At 52.9% G+C, this 24,641-nt stretch overlaps 1 protein-coding gene across 14 annotated transcripts; it reads left to right on the forward strand.

Annotated features, from left to right (window-relative positions):
* The first annotated feature begins 1,069 nt into the window (after nucleotides 1-1,069).
* Bahd1 (bromo adjacent homology domain containing 1) lies at nucleotides 1,070-24,021 on the forward strand. Of its 14 annotated transcripts, none has more exons than XM_087653301.1 (7): nucleotides 1,070-1,161; nucleotides 15,503-16,924; nucleotides 18,680-19,062; nucleotides 19,780-19,939; nucleotides 20,358-20,434; nucleotides 21,123-21,223; nucleotides 21,891-24,021. In XM_087653301.1, exons 1-7 carry the CDS (start codon nucleotides 1,149-1,151, stop codon nucleotides 22,078-22,080), a joined length of 2,346 nt encoding a protein of 781 aa, XP_087509427.1. In that variant the 5' UTR covers nucleotides 1,070-1,148; the 3' UTR covers nucleotides 22,081-24,021. The 14 variants fall into 14 exon arrangements, with proteins under 14 accessions (XP_087509427.1, XP_087509429.1, XP_087509428.1 ...); XM_087653303.1 differs by having other exon boundaries at nucleotides 21,132-21,223; XM_087653302.1 differs by having other exon boundaries at nucleotides 18,683-19,062.
* Nucleotides 24,022-24,641: the final 620 nt, after the last annotated feature.

The raw sequence follows: 24,641 nt of genomic DNA on the forward strand, positions 1-24,641 counted from the left end.
CCCACCCCAACCCCCATCATCAGAGAGCCTGTTCTTCTACCTTGTTCACCTAAGTGGCCAGAGGTACCCTCTGTTCCCAGTTTGTGGAGGACTGGGGTCTATATCCTGAGACACGATAATGGACTTGGCTGAGGGGAGGGGCTAACTTTGTGAGATGGGAAGTATAGCTGGCCTGTGTGTGCTGGGGAGCACTGCAGGGTACCTTTGCCTTAGGAGGATCAGTGAGTCCTTCAGTGCCCTACTTTCCGAGGATTGGGATTTTGCCTTCCCTAAGGATGGGAAGTAGAAGGAAAGAGGTATTAAGAGTTTGGCCATTTGAGAAGTTGGCACACTATGATTTTAGCACGGCCTTGGTAAATCATGTCCTGTAGACTAGCTAGGTAGTCTAGGAGACCCCGGAACAGTTCGTATTCATTCATTCATATTCTCATATTCTCATATTCTCTTCTCTTCTCTCTCTCTCTCTCTCTCTCTCTCTCTCTCTCTCTCTCTCTCCCTCTCTCTCTCTCTCTCCCCTCGTCCCTCCTTCCCTCCCTCCCTCTCCCTCTCTCTCCCTCTCTCCCGAGGGAAGTCTATTGCCCAGCTACAGAGGCTGGTAGCCCTAGTTATCTTAAAAGCTGCTCGGGTCAGCGCGTCAGTAGCACGGTCTAGGAAAGGTGGGGAACTGTATAGAGTGTAGGAGGAGCCCCTAAGCCACTCTCCAAGGCTCGTTTTTTCCTGCTTACTAACCAGGTTTCTTCAGCACTCTGGGCGCTTCTCTGCCCTAGGCGTTCCAGGGCCCAGCCCCTCCCCGGCTGCTCCCAGGCTCGGGTGACTTGACACTACCCTTTCTGCTCCTGCTCCTTTACCTCCCAAAGCGCCCCTCCCCCGCCTGAATTGGGAATGAGGCTTTGTTCAGGGGTGGACTCGGTATTTCTCAAGAACCTACTGTGTGCACATTACGACTCCTTGAAGTGAAGTCCTGGGCTGGCTCTGACGCTACAAGGTGTCCAGGACACGGCCCCTTCCCGCACCTCCCAGGGACTTCCCACCCCTTCGTATGACCTCAGCCTGCTTTGCCCACCCACCCAGCTGACCCCGAGAGCGTGCTCAGGCTTGGAAAAGCACGTCTGTGGGTGTGAGAGACGGAGCCACAGCATAAGGTGACTATGGGGAAGCTAGGTAAGTGTCTGCACTGGTTCTACCCAGGCTTGGGGACGCGAAGGAGTGTGTCCAGCCGCGCCTGTTGGGCTGCCCGCCCCTTTCCCTCTCCCCCGGAGAGCTCTGATGTTCCCCGCGGTGGTGGTAGAGGGTGTGTGGGTGTCAAGGACTCACAGACCAGGCTGTGCTGTCAGCTGGAAATGGATGAGGGTTCCACACTTGGCTTCTGAAAGAGGGCGAATTGGGAGCTGGGGTGGGGGGCGGTAGGTGAAGGGCAGAAAGAGGAAAAAGAGATGCGGGTGAGGGGTTACGGAGCCAGGACCGACCTTGCTAGGAAGGAAAGGAGACGTGGCAAGCAGGGAAGTCGGAAAGATGAGGCAAGGGCGGGAGGGGCTTCTTAGCAGTCGGGGCCCTTTCGCGCGAGTCTGGGGCCCTTTCAGAGGAAAGGGGGTGTTGTTCTTGCTTGAATTTTTCGGTTGGTCTTCCCGAAGCTTTGCCATGGGGGCAGCAGCCTGAGGAGGGTGGGGTGCCCCCTCGGCCCTCAGTTTACTGTAGCGGGTGCTGGAGAGGTTAGGAGGGAAGAGAGATGTAGAAGGGTAATGGTCAGGGCGGGGGCGCGCTAAGATTTTTCAGGGTGGGGGTCTGCAGTGAGGTGCTGGGGCTTCAGGGTCAGGTCACCATGGGATACTGGCTCAGGCTCCAAAGACCAGGAGAAAATACTAGAAGCCGGCAAAGAAAATCATCCCCCGCCACCACCCTTGGCACCGTACCCCTCCCCCCAGGCCCCACCACTCCCCGCACCGCCTCCCCCGGCCGCCTCGTGCTGCCCCCTGCGTCGGGACGACCGACCCACGATTCTGATTGGTTGGAGACCGGGAGGGGGAGCCGAGGGCCGGATTGGCTGGCGGGGCCAGCGCAGGGCGGGGCGGCTGATTGGCGGAGCTTGCCGAGGGGCGCGCCGCTGATTGGCTGGGGACGAGGAAGCAGGAAGGAGGGCGGCGGAGGCTCCGCTCTCGGGGAGTTTGTGGGGGAACCGCGAGCGGCGTAGCGGATCCCGGAGCCCGGCCCCCGCTGCTCGCCCGTCCGGCCGCCTGCCCCGCCCGTCCGGCCCTAGCCGTCTGCCCGCCCCGGCCAGGCGCGCCCGCCCCCCCCCGACGGCCCCGCCCGACCGCGGCCCCCGCTCCGCCCGCCCGGCCCTGGCCCCCAGGAGGAGGCGCTGACGCAGCAGCGTGGAGCCCGGGAATTGAGCGCCCCCGGGGGGTTCCAGCCGCCGGATTCCAGCCCGGTCAGGGCCTGCGGGCGCCCAAAGCCGCGCCGTCCGCGCCGCTCGTCCCGGTGAGCTAGGAGCTGGGATCCAGGAGGGGGAAGGGGAGGACGAACGAGCGAGAGCGAGCGAGCGAGCGAGCGAACGAGCTAGGTAGGCGGACTAGCAAAAGGGAGAGGACCGGCCGCCCGTCAGCGCGCCCCGCCGAGCGCGCCGCGCCGCCGCCCCCGCCAGCCCCGGGAAGGGACGGACGGACGACAAGAAGCAGGTGCGGCTGCCTGCCCGCCCGCGCGCGCCGCCTCCCTCCCCCGGGTCCGGCGCTGCGGTCCCGCCATCGGGGAGCACTGCGCGCCTCGAGGTGACAGCCCCCGGGGGGCGCCCGCCTCGCAGACCGGGGGCGGGGTGGGTGGCGGCCGCAGGGTGGCAGCTTGGCCAGGGGGCGGCGGCGCGGGCGTCCCGGGCTACGGAGGGCGGGAGGACGCGGGGTGCTTCCTCGCCGCGGCGGAGCCGGCTCGCCTCCGAGTGCGCGGGCGGCAAGGCCCCCGCCAAGCCCCCTCCCCCATCGTGGTCCCCGAGGCTAGGGGCCGCTGCTGGGGGCGTCGCCGCGGGAGCGCCCTCTCGGGGTGGGGGGCGCCCTCCAGGGTTGGGAGCTGACCGGCAATTGCCGGAGGGGGGGTGGGGATGGGGGCCGCGTCAGGGCGAGGGGTAGTGTGGACCGGATCGGGTCGGGCTGAAGGAAGGGAGGCGCCGAAGACGGAAGGGGACCGGTTCGAACAGCGAGTGTGGGCCGCGGGAGGCCCTGTGGGGACCGTGCGGGGCGGCGGCCGAGTCCGAGGTAGGGCGGGGGGAATCGAAGTTGTCAGACCGCCTCTAAGTGACAGCGGGACCCGGTGCTCCAGGCCCGGCCTGGTTGTGCCCTGCCAGCCCCGCCGCCTCTCCTCTGGGGCCGGGGGCCGGGTCAGGTCGGGCCCAAGGGGCCCGCTCGGCGGTGAAGAGCCGGACAAAGGCGGCGCCCAAGCGGGCGCAGGTAGTGGTATCAGGGAGGGGAGCGAGTCCGGGGCACCCACCCCAAGGGGCGGGCACGGGGCCGGACTCTGCCCTGGGGACTGCGGGGGCCGGGGCGTCCACCGGGAGGAGCTGCGGCACTGGCTCTGGGCTGTAGCCGCAGATATCCTCGCGGCTCCGGGAAGAGTGGGGTCGACTTAGCCAAGGCGGAGGGGCAGGGTTGGGGGGTGTGCGCACCGAGTGCCCTGGCCGGTGGCGAATGGGCTGGTGGACTCAGAGGCGAGCAGAGCCTGCTACCAGTGAGAGGCTTTCAGCAAGTCTGCCTATCGATAGAGGTTTAACTCCACCTGGGATGTCTCCTAGTGGCCCATTGTCGGCAATCTTAAGAGCACAGACGGCTACTTGGATTGGGACTAAGGGACCCCACCCCCAACACACACACCCACTGTGCTTGGCGATGCCTTCACTATTGCTGTAGCAGTTTTCCTTAGGCAAGAAGGTACCCACATAGGGACAAGATAAGCTGAGTCCATAAATTGAGGCAGAAATTTGATGATGACATAAAATAAGGTTTCCAGCTCTCTTTTGTACCACCTGACACGTTTCTCCCCAGCTTCTACACCTCCATAGTCTTCTACCAAAAAGGAAAAAGCCTCAGGGGGACCACATTTCTCGGGGACACCACTGTCCTAGGACACTTTGGAATCTCTGGCTTAAGCTGTGAGAGTACTGCTAACCCCAGCGGCGAGCAGCTCTAGGCTGTATGCTGTTTATCCGTTTGTGAGAATCCACTCAGCTCCCGTGCCCCTCCTCATGTGATTGGGTTGGGAACAGGAAGAGAGGAGACTCAGGCTGATAACAGCTGAGAACATGGCCTTTTGCTGAGAAAAATCTGGGTTGGAGTGGCACACCAGTGGGACTGGTCAAGAGCAGCACTCGGCTGTGTTTGGCTCTAAGCCCACCTTTAGGAAGCTGCTGTCTGCCAAAGGAGCAGGAACAGCAGGGGGTGGAGTTCATTCAGAGCACCCCATCTCTCCCCAGGAGAGTCTGGACCCCAGTTTGGGTGGAGTCGAGGCTTGTGAGGAAAGGGGGGTATTACTTCACACAAGAGACTGAAGTTTGTTTGAGAGAGTTTAATTGTATGTCTAAATCCAGAGAAGGCTGGAGAATCTCTTTTGCTGGGGTTGTACTGTACGAGATTTCTTTTGGTGGCAGTCAGAAGGGTGACCTGGTTTGGCTGCTGGAAGGTGGGAATTGCCAAAATAACATTTCCCTCTGTGACGGGGGCTTAACCTGGCAAGAGATACTTGTCAGTCAGATGAATGTTTAGGACTGGCTCTGGGGAGTTGAGCCATTAAAGAGATGTGTTTTCACTCTGCATTTCTTCGGTCCCTCTGCTCTTTGCTTTCTCCTATGTCTCATCACTCCAGAACTGAGGCTAGCCTGGGACTTGCAGGGAATCTCCTCTCTCTGCCTCCTGGTGTGCACTACCATTGCTGGCGTTGGTTTCTTCTTTTCAGTGTCTTTCCCTTCCTTCTGTTGCCATGTTCCCCGGGTCATTTTCCTCTTGCTTCCTCTGGCTCTTCTGATCCAGTCTGTACACAGCTACCAGATCTTTCTCCCAAAGCACCCCTTTCACCAGTCAGTTTCTTACTCATGAAATCGTGCTTGCCTCCCCCCCCCCCCCCCCCGCAGCCTGACCCTAGGCAGTGTCCCTAAGGCTATTCCATAGTCCTGCTGAGCACTTTTGTCTCTCCCTGCCCTTGCTCCCCAGCTCCTACCCTTCCTTCTTTCCCACTTGTCCATTATCTTGGTGTTGCTCAGGCCCAGGAGCTTGTGAAAATGGATTGTCTAACATGGTGTCTCACCAAGTGTTTTGTAGATTGGAAGGTTCTGAAGGGCAGTGAGCTAAACGTGTGTGTCTGAGGGTAGTCTAATCTTCCTCTGTGTTGTGTGATGTGGAATTCAGTGGGGATGGAGGGGAACTTTGGCTCTTCTAGAAATGCTCAGTATGGATTTAGTCCTTGGAGGTCTCTGCCCTTTTCTGCAAAAGGTATATAAAAATAGGGCATGTCTGAGGTTCTGGCCATGGGCATGTTAACTGCCGTTTCTGACCCATCTGCTGCTGCAGTCAGCCTGTAGATTGTTCACATGACACCACACAGACAAGAGTGGGAAAGGGGGTGTGATCCTGTTCTCCTGTCCCCACTGGACCTTCTCTTTCTGTACCCAGCTTTGCCGTGTGTTTGAATTTTACTTGTTGTCTATGCTGCATGAATCCATATGGTTTACCTCTTGTCTGGGTGTCAGTGAGGGAGAAAACACTTCGGAGAACACAGAAGAAAAATGAACCTGGGTCAGTCCCTTCGATCGGATTCGTAGGGTTCCTTCTATAGTAAGTGTTTTGACTGGCTATATCTGTCCAAGGTAGAGCCTTGGAATGCTATCGTTCCAGCTGTTTTAGAAGTTGGTGTGTTGACAATCAAGCCTAGACCATGGGGGCATGGGAGAAGAGACTGGCTTGGAGCTAGGGGGATAAAGAAAGATACCTCCTGCACCCATCCTCTTCCCCCCAAACCTTTCAGTTGTGCCCCAGTTTGATGATTAATGAACAAGCATTTCCCTTCCAATCGGGAAGTCCACCCCTCACAGTTGCCATGGCAATGCAGACCTCTCCCCCATCAATTAAGAAAAAAAAAATCCTACTTCTCTTTTACTATAACAGAAAAGCCACCTCAGAAAGCCTCTCCTGAGTGCCTTCCTCTGCCTGTGCCGTCTGCATCTGGGAACACAGTCCTTTCCCTCTTCAGGGACATCACTTGAGTTTCTTCACCTTGAGCAGTTTTTGCCCCTCTTGGAGCCAGCAGCTCTAGAACCATCAGAAGAGGAAACAACCTTTTAATTTATTCATCCGTAATGCAAATTACAATCCAGAAAGAACCCTTCTCTCTTCTGTAGAGATAGAGGAAGTGGCTCCTTACACTCAGAGTTTAGAAACATGAATTGGGTAGCAGTCAAAAAGGAAATTTCAGTAGACCTGAAAGGAATTCAGCCTAGCATATCTGCTTGAAATTGGAATTCAGTGAAAATTGGCTAATTATTTTCATTTCTCCCCACCTCTCCATCATAGCAGCTAAGAGGACTTAAAATGTTTTCATTTTATCTACTTTTGTTCCTCTTGGCCTTGCTCAGGCAACATCTGGCCTCAGTGCCCTGTCGAAAGGTGAATCATTAAGGAGGAGAAAAAAATCCAAAGGGGGGAAAATCCCCAGAGCTGAAAAGTAGCCTGTGTTGAACTGAAGCTGCCAGCCGAGGCTGCTGAGTTTATGGAGCATTATATGAACAGCCCAACAGTAAAGGGCCTCCTTTTTATGAATGGGTTGCGAAGAATGTAAATAAAGCAGCATCTCTCAATGGGGAAGCATTTCACATAAGCAGCACTACCCCAGCCCAAGTATTTATGGAGCTTGCTAGCACAGTCTGTCTGCAAGGCTTGTTTGCTTTGTGACTTTGGAGGGACTTTGGTTCTGGTGCAGCCTCAGCGCTCTCCTTGTCTTGATGGACCAACACATTGTCTTTTAGCTCTCAAAAGATGGGAAATACCATGTGTGGTCCAGAACTTATGAAAATTAGTAGCAAAGGCTCCTGACACTAGTTCTTAGGTTCTGTAGCTCCTGACCACTCTGACTGCTTAAATCTTCCACATCAGGCCTGGGAGGTCTTAGATGATGAGATCCTGCCTAGTTTTTATGGGAGCCACATAGCTGGAATAAAATGGACTGGTTTGGAAGTCAGCTCCTATATGGTTCTCCAGCCCATCTCCTGGTTTTGCTGCTAATGAGGTATAGGTAGAAGAAGCAATGGGTTTCAAACACCCAGCTCTGGGGTCCCAGGATAGGTTTAGGTAGCTAGCTCTCCCAGGCATCTAGGTGAGAAAGCTGGGGGTGAGAGGCCACTGGGTTAGGAGAACAGGACCCAGAGTGTAGTTACTGTCCTAGAGTCACGTTACTACATTTCTTTTTGCACAGGGCAGTTATTTTATCTGATTCAATGTGGAGGGTCCTCTTCAGGCTTGATCTGCCAGGGAAGAATGAGAGAAAGAATGAGTCTTTAGGTCTGGCTTTACAAGTGGGTAACTTCCAAAGTACCATAACTAAGTTACTTGAATGAAAAGACAGGTGGCTTTTTAAAGTTAGTGATACTGGTACTGGTTAAGGACTTTCTTGGGTCTAATTATTTTCTTTCTTTTTTTTTTTCGTTTTTTTTTTTTTTTTTTCTTCGGAGCTGGGGACCGAACCCAGGGCCTTGCGCTTCCTAGGTAAGCGCTCTACCACTGAGCTAAATCCCCAGCCCCGGGTCTAATTATTTTCTCTTGCCTCTGTTCTTGCTCTGTGAGATTTGGAAAGGACAGATCTGTTGATTCCCTAGCCTGGAGTAAAGGAATGTATCCAATTTCTGCCTCTGTGAATACAACTTTTTCCGGTGTCCTGCTGAGGAATGGGTCCTTCACATGTAGTCCCGTGTCCAGAGTGTTGAGATAACACGATTTATTTATCAGCCTTCTGTGTGGCCAGGTGGTTCAGAAGTGTGCTCTTAGGATAGTTACTGTCCGGGTGCCACTTGATACCCTGAGATCCTGAAAAGTTTTCGAGAAGCACAGAACCAACCGTCAGGGTCAACCAGGGCCTTCCCAGCCTTGGGTTGGTGTCCCTTGCTTTGTACCTGTAGGTCCTCACACAGTTTCCACTGAATGCAGAAAAAAGAATTAGATGGTGAGGAAATGATCTTTAGAGAAAATCGAGGGTAGTAGAGATTGTCTGCTCTGAAGAAAGGAAGCCAGGAGCAGTTACTCTGTCTCTGTAAGTTTTCAGTGGGTGTCCACACCACGATAGCCCACCCTGAGTCTCCACTGCAAACTAAGCCAGGAGAAAGGGATTTCCTTCAGGCCTGCAGACTGGTGTCAGTGCTGAGAAAAGCTCTTTTTCTGGGTTTACTGTAAAATTTGATCTCTCAAGAACACACACCACTTTCTAGATAATAAATTGGGTTTGTTTCGAAAATGCTTATAAGAGTTTATGCGCAACTCGGAGCCAACTTTTCTGTTTGTCTGTCTGTCTGTCTATCTGAGATAGGATCCTGTGTAGCTTAGCCTCTGGAACACTACTCCTTTTGCTTCCCTTTGAGTGCTAGGATTACAGATGTGTGAACAAACACATCTGTCTGTATGAACAGTTCTTTAAACTGAAAATTCAAGAAAAACTATTCTTACGCTGGGCTGTGACCTCTCTAAGCGTGTGAGGTCTTAGAGAGCGGCAGCATGGTAACAGCGTAGAAGTGTGGGCTCTGAGGTCCACCTGGACCCTGCCTCTGCCCTTGCTTATAATAAATAGGAGGTGAGGAGGGAGGGCGTGTGTGCCACGTGCATGTCACGTGCGTGTGAGCACACATGTGCACTCAGATCATCAACCTTGGCAGTATGTGCCTTTACCTGCAGAGCCCCCCCACACACACACACTCAATCCATACATTCTCCTCCTCCTCTTTTTTAATGAACTTTTTTGTATCTGTTTCCATCTGCTGAAGATGTGATGGTAACGACTTTTTCCTAGAACTGTTGTGAGGATAGATGCAGTGATTGTCATGTGCTAGGTGTTACTGGGTATCCAGAATACAGAATAGCATTCCTGACAGCAGGAGGCTCTGGTGAATCAAGTTCTCTTGGCTGCTGATTACACCTTTCTATCTTTTCTGTTTATTTTGAGAGACAAGGTCTCTCATGTAACTTAGGCAGGCCTCACATTTACTGTACAAGGATGACTCTAAACTTTTGATCCTCCTGCCTCCAACCCCAGAGTGCTGGGGATCAGATCCATGACTGCCAGCATTGGGCCAGCATCAGGCAAGCACTATGCTTTATCCCCAGCCTAGCTTGGGCATTCTTTTGTCATAAACGTACGTACACTTAATCTTACTGGTTGGTGGGAGGTAGCAAGTAGAATCTTTTCCTTGAGGTAGCAAATTGGGGGAGAGAAAGAGAGTCGTGAAAGAGTTGAGTAAATATAAATTACTGAATGTGAGTTTGAATAGGCACAGTGGACTCAGGAATGAGGGGGAAAGTTGAAGGCCAGAGGGATTCCCTAATCTAGGCATGTGAAGTCCTTGGGTTGCTTCAAAAGCTGTTTGTCTGGGAGTGTACCCTACTTTTTGTCTTTTGGGTCTCAGTTGTGTACCTGGTAAAGCATGTACATGTACACGTTCCAAAATGGACTGGGGAAAATACCCAGAAATCTAAAATACGTAACAGATCCAAGCATTTTAAATTAGGGGTTTTCAACCCTTGCGAGTCAAGCCAGCAGCCAGGTAAGCCTTGTGGCTGGAATTTAGTAGTGGGGAAGTCATCCTACCTAACCCTCCCCCAGGCTTTCGACCTGTTGAGGTAACAGTGCAGCCTGCCAGTGACTCCCTCCCTCGGTGGCATGTTTGGAAGGCTTGGCCTTGGGACTTGTTTTTTGAGGCAGCCATGTTCAGGAGGTTCTTTGTTGGGAAGGTCTGGGGTGGAGCTCTCCTTCTGACTTGGTGGGTCACTTCTGTTCAGGACCTGGAGGTAGCTGGCAAGCAACTGGGGTCTCCCGGTCTTACCCAGGCTGACTTGAAACTCTCGATCTGAGCACGGCTTAAAATCCCTCCTCCCCCTCTTTCTTTTACTGCTGCTGGGAATTTGCAAATGTTAGGCAAGAAAATGCTTTCCCTCTGAGGTCCATCCAGAGCACTGTCCTGGTGACGGAACCAGTGCACATTCTTTACTCCTCCTGGACAGCTCGAAGAACAGGTTGGTAAACTGTGGACTCTTAAAGGAATGCTGCATCAGTAATGCAAGGTATTCTCGTTAGTTGCTAAAAGCCCATTATTGAGATACGGGAAGTGCTGTCCCTATTCCTGTCTCCAAACAGCTGCTCAGAGCAATGGGTTGTGCCCCAAGCATAAGTTTGTTTCTGCTAACCCAGCCTGGGCAGTGTGGCATATGGTAGTGGGGTTTGAGGGAACCTGGCCTGGAGATCCTGTACCCCCACCTCGGAGTAGCCCTTGTGGAGCCCACCAGGCAGAATATAGGGAAAGTTTCTTCTGTTGTCTTCTTGCATCCTGGTACTTAGGGATGGTTAGCACTGCCTTCCCTGCTGGGCTTTTGTTCTCACACACCTGGTGTGTCTTAGGCCCTCAGTTGAATCAGAAGTGCTCTCTGCAAATCTCTCGGCCAGCTCCAGCCCCCCCCCCACCCCATCATATCCTTCTCATTGCTGGTACTCCCTCACCCCAGCTCCCCTGCAGTCCACTAGCACACACTCCAGTTTCTGCCTTTTGCACTTTTATTTTCATCCCTTAACCTGGTACTTGTGGGGGGAGAGGGGAGAATGGGCTAGGGCTGGAGAGGTGGCTCAGTCTCAGGTTTGACTCCCAACACCCACAGTGATCACAGCTGTTTGTAACTCCGGTCTCAGAGGTTCTGATGCCCTGTTCTGACTTTGGTGGGTACTAGACACACAGATGGTACACATACATGCAGTCAAAACACTCAGTACACAAAAGGTAATTTATAAAAATGAGAAGAAAGAATGGGCTTGTATTAAGTGCCTGGTATATACTCAGCACTCGAAACATGTTCTTACTCAATCCTAAAAACAAAGTCTTGCTTTGAAAAGCAAACCAAGCAAGACATGGAATTCAGGCTTTTTTCCAGTCTTGATCAGCTCTGCTGTGTGGGACTGACGGTGGGGACAAAGGTTGTAAGAGGTGCTGGGTATGAGCAGTAGTTGCTCTGGGTGCTCTTGGGAGCACCAGGAAGAGCTAGGGGAGGGTAAATTGGCTAAGGTAGAGGCTTGGACTTTTAAACAAATCCCCTAAGACCAACAGTGTGGCTCGTGGGTGAAGGCATTTGCTGCCAAGCTTGAGTTCAATGTTCAGAACCCTCCTTGCAGAAGGAGAGAACTAACTCTCCCACAAGTTGTCCTCTGACCACCACAGTTCTATTGGCATATGCACTCATACACATATGCACATACCAAAAAAAAAATTAAGACTAGTTGGTATTGCATGTGGTTACCTTCTAATTTGTCAGTCACATGGAACAGAACATAGACATTATTAAAGCACAGTGCTTTCTGCCCACTCTCCTTGTTTAGGAATCTGTAGATAGGAAAGGTGCTTGCTGTCTTTTCTCCCTTCAGCCCCTGCCTGTTGAGGCTTTGTCTCAACACTGAAGCAATGGCAGTTTCTGACCATCAAGAACTTAACATTTCTGTTGTTACTACCCAAAACTTTGATCTCTGACAGACATGGGAGTCTGTATCATCCCCCCAATACCCCCAAACCCCGCAGTGGATCCGTGTGCCTTTATAGTTACTGGAAGGGGGTTGCCTGGCTTTGGCCTGTGGGTTCTCATGCTGGAGTCATCGGAATTGATAAAAGTCAGTCCTGGCTTTGAGGTTGAGCTGAGCTGGCATAACCAGGTCCTGCCTGCTATTCACTCTGTCTCTGGAGTCCCAGAGTCCACACTGTGACCCGTGAGGAGCAGGTGTGGTCTTATAGGGACTCAACAGTATTGGTGCCGCCTATGGATGGCAGGTATGACTCCTCAGATGGATGCCAGACCTAAGAGCAATCAAAAACATGTCCGTCTCAGAGTCCGGCCCCGTCTACCTTCTGTAGGTGCTGTCTTTCACCAGAGAATGGAGCAGTGTAGTACCTTTGCCTGGCTTTACCATAAGTAGTCCAGCGTAGGAGCGCCTGTTCTCCCAGGTGCCATTACACATGCACACGGGAGGGAGACTCCGCCTTTGATGGTTGTTGCTCTTCTTCTCCAGTAGGAAGATTCAAGAAAGCCAGTGTTTCTGACAATAGTTAACTCCTGTCAGGGGTGGAGCAGCTCCGGCCCTAAGATTGGGGCACTGTAGTAAGGGGAGCAAGAGTCAGTTCTGAGGCTCTCTTCCTATCCAAGGGCAGATTTAGTTATGGGAGTAATTCGTATTATGACCTCAGCCATCCCCTGACCTCCCTTGCTTGGAGCCTTCAGATGGACACGGAGCACTTTGCTTGTGCACTACATCACAGGATGGTCAGGATGGTGTGTGGTGATCTGTACACAAGACACAGAACATCTTGCCTTTCTGCTTGGGGGGGGGGGGTGACTTCTGCTAGCCCCAGGCAGATCTGAGTCAAACTGAAGCCTAGCCCCACTTGCTCACCCTTACATTTCAGATCCCCCTCTGTGTGGAGCCTTTGATGTACCTGGAGTGGAAATCACTGGCTTGCCAGATTAGTGTATACTCATGGGGGTTTTGGATTCAACTCGTGGGGTCTTTGACCTAGAAGCCCTCTGGCCAGCCACTGTCCTTCAAGGCAGCTGTTCAGAGCTGATGACAGTCAGACTGGTTTTCCCCAGTGGGAGCTTGCTTGATACCAGCTCAGTGGAGGTAATTGCCTGGGGGCTTCCTTCTCCCAAGGGGCCAGCATGGTTGTGCAGAGGTAGGCTGTGCTCAAGTACCCACAGCATCACCACTTGTCAGCGATAGAAAGTTCCCGGTTGAATTAGTGTAAATGAGAGGGCCTTCAAGACGTCTCTCCTTCCGGAATGGGGGCCAGGCCCACTGCATGCCTGGGATTTCCTTCCATCCAGTTGAAGGACTCCTCACCCCCCCACCCCACCCCCACCCCCGCAAGCTGCAAGCCCTTCCACCCAGCCCCGCCCCAGGGAAAAGCTGCTGCTGAGGTTCTCACAGGTGCTTCTGAGCATGACTCACATCAGCTCTGTAATAGCAAGTGCAGCCAGAGCCGCCGGCAGAGACCCCAGCCTCTCCTCAGCCACTGAGGCACCACATGAAAGCTGGGGGTTATTGCACCATGTGCTTTGATGGCCCTGGCAGTCTTCAGCCAGACAGGAGGTTTGGCAGATGCAGAGGAGGCTAGCAGGAGGCTCCTGTGCTCGGCTTGGAAACAGGACTTGCTCCCAAATGTCCAGCCCTGGGGAGAAGGGGGGTGGTGGTGCAGAGGGGTCTGTGAGTACTGAATGGGAGGTTAAACGTGAAGCCATCTCTGCAGGGGACACACACTCCAGGGATGGTCTCCTGAAAGTGGCCACTGCTTTTTCTTCCCACCACTTTGCTTGGAAGCTTTAGGGTGCTAAGAGGGAAAGACGTGAGTATATCTGAGGACAGTCAGCACTCCCAGGTAACCAATGCGCAGCAGGCAGCCAGTCTCCCAACCACAGCCCTTCCACCAGCCACTTCCCCACCCCCCTTTGCTCTGTACTTGATATCCATGTGTTCAAAGGCCACAGGGCCAGGTGACCTCACCCTTGGCCCCCAGCCATTGCCCGGCCCAGCTGCTCTGGCAACTTGGGGCCTGTTGAGGGGCTTCAGCCCATGTGTAGCTGTATTGTCTGATCACTCATCCTTCATCTCTGAGCTCCTCGGGGATGGGGAAGTAGGACTTCGCTTTGTCCGGAAATGCAGATATGGTTGTGGTAGTCAGTGGTGCTTGCTCTTGGCTGTTCCACTGCCAGCACAGGGCACTTTGGTTTGAGGAAGGGGGGTGTGTGTGGGTTGTCACACGGGTGCTTTTGAGTGTGAAAGGGGCACGATGGTGAGGATGCTGAGCGGCCAGGGCAGTGGTCACCGATTCAAAGCAGAATAGAGCTTCACAGAGCCCTGCCATTTAGGAATGAATGGATTTGCTTCCTCTGACTCCCGACATGCTTGGGACCTGGTTTTGGACAGCGGCAGATCCCCGCACGAGCCATTGCTTCTTCCCTTTCGCAGGTTTCCCAGTCCTTTCTCCTTGAGGGTTGTCTACACTGCCCTGTCAGCTGAGTTTTCTCAGCACCCTGTCTATGCTAGTGCAGCGTGTCTGTACAGAGAAGGCACCCAGTGAGCCCCACCACTAGCCTATGATCACAGAACTAACTGGGGGAAACTTGGTGAAGCCTGGAAATCCTCAGGCTTGGGTTTTCAGGGCTAAGCCGGCCCATCAAGGACTTCTTCAGAATGAATAACAACAGCGGGGAAACTAAGCTGAAAAGCCTTGCCTGCAGTGTGGGGAAGGCTCCTGAGGTGCCTGAGGAGGAGCGTGCACTGTCTGGCACCTCACTTGGCAGCCTTTGTGCTTTGGAGACTCGATGGGAAGTGAAGGGCTCTGCAGGCTGGCCACCCTCCCTCACCCCTGCAGTTGTGCATTGTCTTCACGTGCAAGTGTGCAGTGCACAGCTCAGCCAGCTCTGTGTGGCCTTTGTGCCTTAGAACTTGGGATCAGGCTGCCCCACATGTGGACAGGGCTCACCAACAAAGCCGAAGTTAGGGATCATGCCTGGTCATGGGTATCCTTAGGCTTCCTTTCTGCCCGCTACCTGACACCTTGCCTATCCAGAAAAACTGAGGAACAGGGCAAAGCTTAGAAGGAGCACTGCTTTGACTCCTTACTGGCTTTGACCCTAGCCCAATAGCCTTACCAGTAGTGGCACTCTGAGCTGCCTTTCCCTAGAATCTGAACCAAATTATGTGGGGATCACACTCAGGCCTCAGCTTTCTTAGGGGTTTTCTAGATTTTCAGTTACGGCCCTCTTGCTTTATGTGTCATGTAAAGTATCCTGCCAGCAAGCAGGTTCTTCAGCTCAACTCTGCCCATCTTTTTCATCCTGTGGCTAGTCCAGGGTTGAGGGAGCAGTCATGTTTCTGAAATGCTCCTACCACCTAACCCCATTCTGGCTGTGTTTTCACAGCTCCTCTTGAGTGTCTAGTGGGGAGAAAAGAAGTGGTCTGGTCATCGCTTTCGCTCCTCCTGTGTCTTGGCACTGTTTTCTGGGACACTCCGCAGGCTTGCTGGACTTATTTCATGGGGACTTGGTGCTAGAAGGAGAGAAGGGAGCCAGTCCTTGAACAGCTACTGAGTCTTCCCACATGCATCTGGAAGGCTGACCCTAGGAAACTACAAGTGAAGGACGAGAGCAGGAGTGAGCCGGAGTCGCCTTGGGTGAGGGTGGGTGGGCCGCAGTGGAGGAAAGGGGCCAGTGACAGGTCTTCTCATTGCCTGCCTTCTGTCCTGCAGCTTGGAGGGATTCCATGACACACACTCGGAGGAAGTCCCTTCCTATGCTGAGTTCCGGCCCCACTGGCCGAGGGGAGCCCCTGCAGATGGAAGACAGCAATGTGGAGCAGGGGGCCGAGGACGTGGAGCCAGGCATGCCTGAGAGCCCTGGACACCTTACAGGACGCCGCAAGAACTACCCTTTGCGCAAACGTTCACTGGTTCCAGAGAAGCCCAAAGCTTGCAAAGTGCTGCTGACTCGCCTGGAAAATGTGGCTGGTCCGCGAAGTGCAGATGAGGCTGACGAGCTGCCCCCTGACCTGCCCAAAGCCCCTAGTCCAACCCCATCCAGTGAGGATGCTGGTCTTGTGCAGCCCCGCAAGCGGCGCCTAGCCTCCCTTAACGCAGAGGCCCTTAATAACCTGCTGCTGGAGAGGGAGGACACCAGCAGCCTGGCAGGTGCCCGCCGAAGCAGAGGTGGGGACCCTCACCGCAGCCGGGACCGGGCCACAGGGTCCTGGTCTTTCTCTAAGAAGCGACCTCGGCTGGGAGATCTTGGAGAAGGAAGTAGGGACCTGTCCCCAGAGCTCGCCCCAGATGAAGGTGCCCGTAGAGATGGAGACCCAGCTCCTAAGAGACTGGCTAGCCTAAATGCCGCTGCCTTCTTAAAACTCAGCCAGGAGCGGGAGCTACCTCTTCGACCTTCTCGTGCCCAAGCAGAAGCAGATGGGCGCTCCACTGAGCCCCTGGCGCCCAAAGTCCTGCGGCCGAAGGTCAATGGCAAGAACTGTCCCAAGGTTCGGCAAGGGGCTGGCTCCGGGGAGGCCACGGGGCCCCCCAACTGGCAGGAGCAACCTGAGGAGCGTTGGCCATCTGCTCCTCCTCGAGGGCCACCCATCCAGCCATCTCACCAGGCCCCGGGCAAAGCTCTGGAGAACCCCTTGCGCCCCAACCTGCCTCTGCTGATGGGTGGGCAGGCAGCCCTGAAGCCGGAGCCTGGGCGTCCGGGCGAGGAGTCACCTGCCCCCAAGCAGGAACTGCATCAGCCCTCTTTCCCTGCACCTCAGCTGGCTCCGCTGCCGATGCCTGGCAACCCAGCCGACTACAGTGGTCCATGTGGAGGGCCTGAGCTCACTGCACTGGGCGGCTTCTACCTGTACTGTGGCCAAGATGGGCTGCAATGTGGGAGTTACTCCCCTTGTCCCATGCTCCCAGAAGGCAAGCTGTCTCCGGTGGCAGCCCCCAATGAGGGGCTGCTCATGGCCCCAAGCTCAGTGCCCTCTGGCGTTCCTTTCCAGCACCCTCCTTGGAGCGCATCTCGATACTGCTCCAGCGAGGACACTGGAGCAAATGGCTACAGCATCTGTGGAGTGTTGCCTCTGTCTCTCACTCATATTGGCACTACCTGTGGTGGCTGCCCCTACAAAATGCCTTTCACTGCAGGTAAGCCTTGTGGGGACACATGGTGTGCTGGGGGGGGGGTGTTTAATACATGGCATCCTAGGAGGCTGGGATATAGCTCTGGACAGAGGCTCTGTTGGGTTTTATGTGCCGCCTGGGAGGCAGGGAACTTTGAGAAGGGAGGTCTCTGCTCATTTAGACAGTGTTCTCAGCCTAGGAACAGCCCCAGGAAAGTGCCCCATGGTTAGCTCTTAGGGCCTGCTTTGCCTAGGCTGTCAGTGAGGTTTCTCAACTTGGAAGTTAATTAACATTGCCATGGAATGGGACAAAAAGGTCTTTCCTCCCATACTGGGATTCCCCTCAGACTCCTAGTTACAGGAGTTAGGTAGGATCTTCTGTAAAACTGTGGTACAAGTAGTCTATAAGCTCAGCTACATGGAAGGCTGAGTCATGCTTTAAGTCCAGCTAGGACTTACAGAAAGAGACCCCATCTCTAACAAAAATAGAAAAAGCCTCGGGGCTTAGCCATGATAGGAATGTTGACTTGTTATGTATGCATGGGGTTCAGTCCCCAGTCAGGGGGAGAAAGAATCAAACTAGGGTTTTGCCAAGCCATTCTCACGTGCGCTCTGCCCTGGGCTCCCCCTCCTCCCTTGGAAATCTGCCATTCTCCGTGTTCCAGAGACCAAAAACATGCAGGCTGAGTTGAGCATTCATAGGAAGCTCACGGGCTCAGGAAGGTGTTCGGGGGTAGTGGGAGCTCCTGCTGTGCAGGCTTTGAGAAAGACAAGGTGCACAGACATGGTATGTGTGAACACTTGTGTGTAGACAGGGTAGGTGGCCATCCAAGAAGAGACCAGCAGTACTCTCTGCTGTGGTCACAGTGGGATCAGACATCGGCATGGTTCATGCCCAACATGAACAGCATTAGACTGGAAAGATTGTCTACATCTGTCTCTCCAGGCTACTTTCTCTAGCTTCTGGGTAGAAATGAGGTGACTAAAGCCATCCTGGCCAGCAGGTCTGCCCTGTATGAGAGAGGTGAGGGCTGGACCTTCTCCATGATCTCCCTTCCTCTCCCACACCCCTTCATGTAGGGGTTTATAAAACAACTTTATAGACCACTTGGCTCTGGCCAGATTGGTTATGTCAGGTTCTAGCATGAATCAAGTCCTAAGAAACCAGAACACACTGCTTCTTGGCTTTTCCTCTTAGACCCTCACCCTGATAAGTAAGACCCCCCAGTAAGCACCGTGTGAGTGCTTGACACACAAGTCACCAAGGCGTGTAATTAGGCAGACTCAGCCAAAGTCCCTGGGTTGAAATGCACCCATACCCCATGACCATTGGATAAGCCAGTGACTGCTCTGTCTTTCTTCATTGTAAAGTATGTTAGTACCTACCTCAGACTTGTTATTAGGTGAAATGAGTTAATATGTAAATAAGGAAAACAGGAAATTCTGTGTCATACTTGAAAGCACTACTTAATATTTCTCTGAGGGGCCAGAGTGACTTGCCTGGGGTCACATGGCTGGTAAGTGGTAGGTGTGGGACTCAATATCCAATCTGACTCCAGAACCCCTGCTCTTCAGTACTGCGAAAACCCTAGAGAAGCTTAAGTCAGAGCTAACGAAGATGTTTTTGCTGTCACTCCATCCAGTTAGAAAGGGACACATAAATGTCTGCAGCCCAGTTTCCAAGGTGAAGAAAGAGCCCAAGTGAGGCTTGAGACCTGAAAGCAGATCCTAAAGGGGTCACTGTTGACCCTACCTGCCTTGACCCACTCTCCTTTTCTAGAAGGCTGCAGGTCGCTCGGCCAATTGGAATTTCCTCTCCCAGAAGCTGGCCACCCAGCCTCACCTGCTCACCCCCTCCTGGGATGCCCTGTACCCAGTGTGCCACCTGCAGCAGAGCCTATTCCCCATCTTCAAACGCCCATCTCGGAGCCCCAGACAGTAGCCCGGGCGTGCCCTCAGAGCGCCAAGCCTCCAAGCGGCTCCAAGTCAGGTCTGCGCACAGGCTCCAGCTGTCGGCATACTGTGAGGAGCAAGGCTGCCCGCAGGCCCAGCCACCCCAAGCAGCCACGTGCCCAGCGCCCACGTCCTCGCCGCCGCCGGCGCCGCCGTACTAATGGCTGGGTGCCTGTAGGTGCTGCCTGCGAGAAGGCAGTGTATGTCCTGGTGAGTGTTAGCACTTAGCTGGTGGGAACAAGTCGGGGCGATGGGACACAGGACATGTAATAAGATGGGTTTGGTTACTTGGTTCACTTCAAGAACCAAATATGTTGCTCCCAGCCCCCCACCCCGCCCCCTTCCCCTCCTCCAGTCCTGTACCACATGCCCTAGTAGTTTCTGTCACCTATTCTCAGTGACCTAAATCTCCAGCTTCTTATCCCTGTTCAGTCCACCTTCTACCCTACACTGAAGTGGGGATCCTTTGGAGAGAGTGTTTAGGAGGATTTGGGGAGGACAAGGAAAGTTAAATGATAGAAGAGCCCTGGGAAGTGGAAACGCTATCAGCCAAAATGCATTGAGCACTTCCGAAATTGGATATCAGAACCAACCAAGCTGAGCACTCTGTGCCTTGTGCTCTCCACTGCCATATGTAGTGTGTACTCCACGGTCTCGTGGATAAGGAGACTGAGGCCTAGGTAACTTGACCAAGGCTTTGCCATTTAAACTGATTATTTAAGGGTTCAAATTCAGACCACACCATTAGTGCAGATGCTTAGAGACTCCGCTACATTCCCACCAGTCACTCTTTTGCCAAGCATAGGAGTTCCCCATGGTGGGTTGACTGCCTAGATGAAGGGAAGTGGATATCATTCCCTGCTTCCCTCCATTCTCATGCTGAGTGTGGCTCTGAAATTGTATCTCTGTTCTTGGTTTGTTGCCCAGGATGAGCCAGAACCTGCCATCAGAAAGAGTTACCAGGCAGTTGAGCGACATGGAGAGACAATCCGAGTCCGAGACACTGTCCTCCTCAAGTCAGGTCCAAGAAAGACGTCTACACCTTATGTGGCCAAGATCTCTGCCCTCTGGGAGAACCCTGAGTCAGGTACCTGTTCCTCAGACTGGGAACCAAAGGAACAGCTGCCCTCAGTTGGCCCCTGCCTAGAGTTTGGCCTGGCACAAGAGCACCATTCTTGGCAGAATCTGCTGACCCTTCATCTGGGGTCTTGTCTCCTGCGGAGGCTGTAGCAACCTTGTGACTTGAGTTGAATCTGTGCACTCATTCTGTTAGCCTGATCACTTGCCCCATACCTCACCCGCCAGAGCCTTCTTCCCATCTCTCCATGTCTAACAGCATTCCAGACTGCTGAATGCTTGGCCTCGGTCAGAGGACACAGGTGGCCAGAGCCTGCAGGATTGGGCCAGTAGCTGGGGTTGGACAAACTTCTAGGGCAGGTGGCCAGCCTGTCTTAAATAAGCAGGGTTGCCAGCTCCAGCATGACCTCGTCTGTTGTCCCCCCTAGGAGAACTGATGATGAGCCTCCTGTGGTATTACAGGCCTGAGCACTTACAGGGAGGCCGCAGCCCCAGCATGCATGAGGTGAGCTGCCTGGCAGGGGAGGGGGCAGAACAAGAGGTTGTGGCATTAAAAGACGGCATAGGGAGGGAACAGCTAGGAGACAGCCAAGTCTCTGGGGTTGAGCCCCTCCCAAACACTGTCCCAATTTGTGTTCCAAAGGGGAATAATGATACTTGAGGGCCAGGAACTTTGAAAATGGAGTCCTAAGCACAGGATGGTGAGGTAGCACTGTTCACCTAGCCCCTTTAAGTACCTACAACACTCAGAACCTCCGAGCTGAGTGCCCATAGGCTAAGGGTGGGCCAAACGCACCTTTTATTTCCTTTCCTTTTGCAAAAACTTTTTTCTTTTTCTTTCTTTTTTGTTCTGTATGTTTGTTATGCTTTTTGTTTTTGAAACAGTCTCACCATATCATTCTGGCTAGTCTGGCACTTGATATGGGTAGACCAAGTTGGCCTTGAACTCACTGAGATACAACTGCTAGGATTAAAGGCATACACCAGAACATCCCATTGGTGGGATGTTTCATTTCATGAGGGAGAAAGATTGGTCTCCTTTCCTCTTAGGGTCGGTGTGGGCAGTCGGGTCAAGACTTAGACTACACTGACTCACTTGCTTGCTGAAGGTGGCTAAGGCCAGCGTGTTCCTAGAGTTAGGTGCCTCTTTCTAGCTCCCATAACCAACTAAGCTGCTCCTGTCTCTCCTTGAGCCTTTGCAGAATGAAGTTTTTGCGTCGAGACATCAGGACCAGAACAGTGTGGCCTGCATTGAAGAGAAGTGCTATGTGCTAACCTTTGCTGAGTACTGCAGGTAGGTAGTACTCTGCACCAGTACCTGGCCTCTTCCCTCAGACTCAGCTAGGGTGATGTGGGGGAGCTGCATGGAGTTTCAAGGAATAACTATGCTCTAGGCCAAGAGTCTTACAGACGCAGAGTGTTCTTTTCTAAAACTTTCCTCTAACAACTTTTTTTATTGTGGTTTGGTTTGGTTTGGTTTGCTTGCTACTGATAGTCCTGGCTGTCCTGGATGCTATAGATCAGGCTGACTTCAAACTCCAAGTGATTGACCTGCCTCTGCCTCCTGAGGGCTAGAAGAAAAGGCATGTGTTACCACACTTGGCTAGGTTTTTTGTTTTTTGTTTTTTGTTTTTTGTTTTTTTTTTAAATTAGCAGAACTGTCCCCTACTGAGGTAATTAGAGAGTACAGTTTAACCCAGTCTTCATGATCATGTTGTAGCCCACTACCGTTCTGAGAGAAATCTAGGAAAATGGGAGAGAGGTATTTAAGAGAGAAAGCCCTGGAAGCTGTATGTGTCCAGGGGCTGAAGTCAACTGGAAGTTGACAGGTGCACACAGCCTTGGTGGTAAGAGTAAAAGCATGTCATTTCTCGGTTCCAGCTCAGTGATAGGGTGGGGAAGGAGTTGGTTTTCTTGAAAAAAGTGATTGTGCTAAAGGCAGTTATGGTGTATCACTACAGATTCTGTGCCATGGCCAAGCGCCGGGGTGAGGGCCTTCCCAGCCGGAAGACAGCACTGGTGCCCCCGTCTGCAGACTACTCCACCCCACCACACCGCACAGTGCCAGAGGACACAGACCCAGAGCTGGTGTTCCTTTGCCGCCATGTCTATGACTTCCGCCATGGCCGCATCCTCAAGAACCCCCAGTAGCCTCTTCATGCTCATAGTGGGGCTGCCTTCGGGAAGATGGGGCCTGGGGCAGGGGGGCACTGCTTGAAGCACAGCACTTGGTTAAGGGGCCATGGGTTGCTGGCCTGTGGTTCTCTCTGGGGGGAGGGAGGGCAGGGGCCCTATGGATTCAGGGCCCCTTGGGAGAAAGGGAGGCCAGGATATGAGAAAGGTATCTAAACCCTCAGTTTGGCCTGGGGTGCCCATCTGTGCACTCCAGGGTAGAGAATCCCGAAGATTTGGTCTTCCCTGAGGTTGGGTCAAGCCTGAGGGACATGGCCAAGGAAGGGCAGGGACAAGTAGAAGGGGTAAGGTCCTTCCAGAACCAGGCCTACCAGGCCCTTTTCTAGCCTCCCTCAGGCCTTCCAAGGGGAGCAGGAGCCAGCTTTACCTCACCCACTGTGACCTGCTGCTTCCTTGTCAGCCTGGGACCAGACTCTGCAGATTCTAGCACAGCTCTGGCTTGTTCCAGTGAGTCAAGAGAGCCGAGCTTTGACTTCCTCTTCCTGGACTCGAGGCTTTTCCCTGGCTTTCTTCCTTTACCACCGCAGTAGCCACTGGTGCTGGCACAAGTTGACCCTGCCCACCCCTGGGTGTCAGCCTCATGTCAGCTCGCCATTAAGGGTCACCCAGCAGGTCTGGCTTCCCAGAATACTGGTCAGCCCGGAGTTCATCATGTCTGGAAGAGCAGATGCGTGCTGGGAGAGGGTGGGGGCAGGGGACAAGGAAAATTGCTACCTGATTTGTTGAAGATTTCTCCTCTTGCCTTATACTTGGAGGTTCTGGGAAACCTCTTGCAGAACTTCACACGTGACTCTTCAAGCCACACCCACCTGAAGTCAAACCAAAGGAGTGTTGTGGCTCCTCTTGCCCTGCCACCCCTTACCCTAGTCTTTTGTAGATTGCACTAATTTACATCCCAGTGAAAACCAACACTGTATCAGTCCACAGACCTGAGCTGCAGCCACTTCCTCTAGGAGCTAGGCCCTGCATTTTTCAGTTCATTCCTGTTGCCCAGAGATTATTCTAGCCTCATGCTCCCCACAAGTGATTGATTCATCAGAAGGCTCAGTGCCCTGTGGTCCTGGGCTGAGGGGCTGAAGCCTGACTATTTGTACCTTGTTTGTACCAAAGAGGAGCATGGGATCAGGGAAGGTGCAGTGCAGGGAAGTGTGGTTTGGGCCCAGCGCTGGCCACCTGTCACCCAGGCAATTCTACAAGGGCGTGTTCTGGGGGCATCATTCTGAGGACATGGCACTGGGGTAAGGATAGTCTGACACAGGCTACTTTGGGAGGTGGAAGTGAACCCTGACAGCAAAGACCTAGCAACCCCAGGTCCAGACCCTGATCCTTAGAAGATAAACTGCTCCTGGTGGGTAATTGGGCTGATGAGGCCTGCAGGCCTCACGGGTTAATTTCTTTTGTTTTGAAAGCCCTGTCCCAAACCCAAAGGGAAGACTTCACATTGAATAAGCTCTTTGGAGGAAGCCATCAGTCTGAAAGAGCGAGGCGTAAGTAAGTTGTCAAGAGTGGAGATGGACCCCTTTGGAGTCTGCTCCTGCTAGAGTGCTGCCAAGGAGCCCAGCCTCGCCCACAGGAGAGGAGATAAGGCCCTCCTAGGAGGCAAGGGCTGCTGCCCAGATGTTAAATGCTTTTGGAATCTCTTTAGATGTGGAAATATTTTTTCGAACATGAAAATGCAGCTGGTAGAATTTCAATGGAAGTATAATCCATGTAAAATATATTTTAGTTGATATTTTGTAAAATGCACTTTTTGTGTGTGTCGATCCTGGTTTCCCAGATCTGTATTTCAGTGTTTACAAGGGAGGGGCACCTTTCCTAACCTCCCTTTTGACAGAGATTAGAAGTACTTCTTTAAGAAAAATAAATAAATTTGAGAAATTGTATTGATTTAGAAAAGAATTATTTTCTGTGTCTTGTTTTGGTTTTGGCTTGGTGATTTTATTTTGGGGGGCTGGTTTAGATTTTAGGGAGTAAATATGAAGAGACTCACTGTTCTTATTTCAAGGATCCTGCTTAATTACTCCTTGCAACAAAGGTGCTTATTAAAGCTAATGAAGAAGGTGCAAAGCTAGGAAAAAAGGCAAGTGAAAAGAGACAGGAAATGGGGTCTCGAAGTTAACATCAAGGTAGCCACAGCTGCCTTCTGGGTTTGTGCAGTTCTTGGGTTGCCAGCTCTGACTTGGTCAGTGATCTAAGTGGGAATTGGTTCATCTAGATGCATAAAGATAACTGTATCATAACATTGGGGCTGGTTAGAAACTTCCTTCTTAATTTCTTGCAGCTGGTACTCCTTTTGTGCTGTGAGATAGGACTGCATCTTGAGTTTCAGGATTTGACTGGTAGAGTAGTATGAACCTCTCTAGAGCCCTCTCATTCTGGGATGCTTCGGTCCCCCACCTGCTAGTTCAGTCCAAATCCATGGTGAAGAAAAGTGATGGTGAGATCAGAGCTTTCATCCCTAACACTCTATTCATGATATGGGAAAGCTAACCCTTGGTATGGACAGCATCAGTGTGCTG

This window comes from Rattus norvegicus, chromosome 3, assembly GCF_021556685.1.
Source record: "Rattus norvegicus strain SHRSP/BbbUtx chromosome 3, alternate assembly SHRSP_T2T, whole genome shotgun sequence".
In the NCBI taxonomy this organism is placed as follows: domain Eukaryota; kingdom Metazoa; phylum Chordata; class Mammalia; order Rodentia; family Muridae; genus Rattus; species Rattus norvegicus.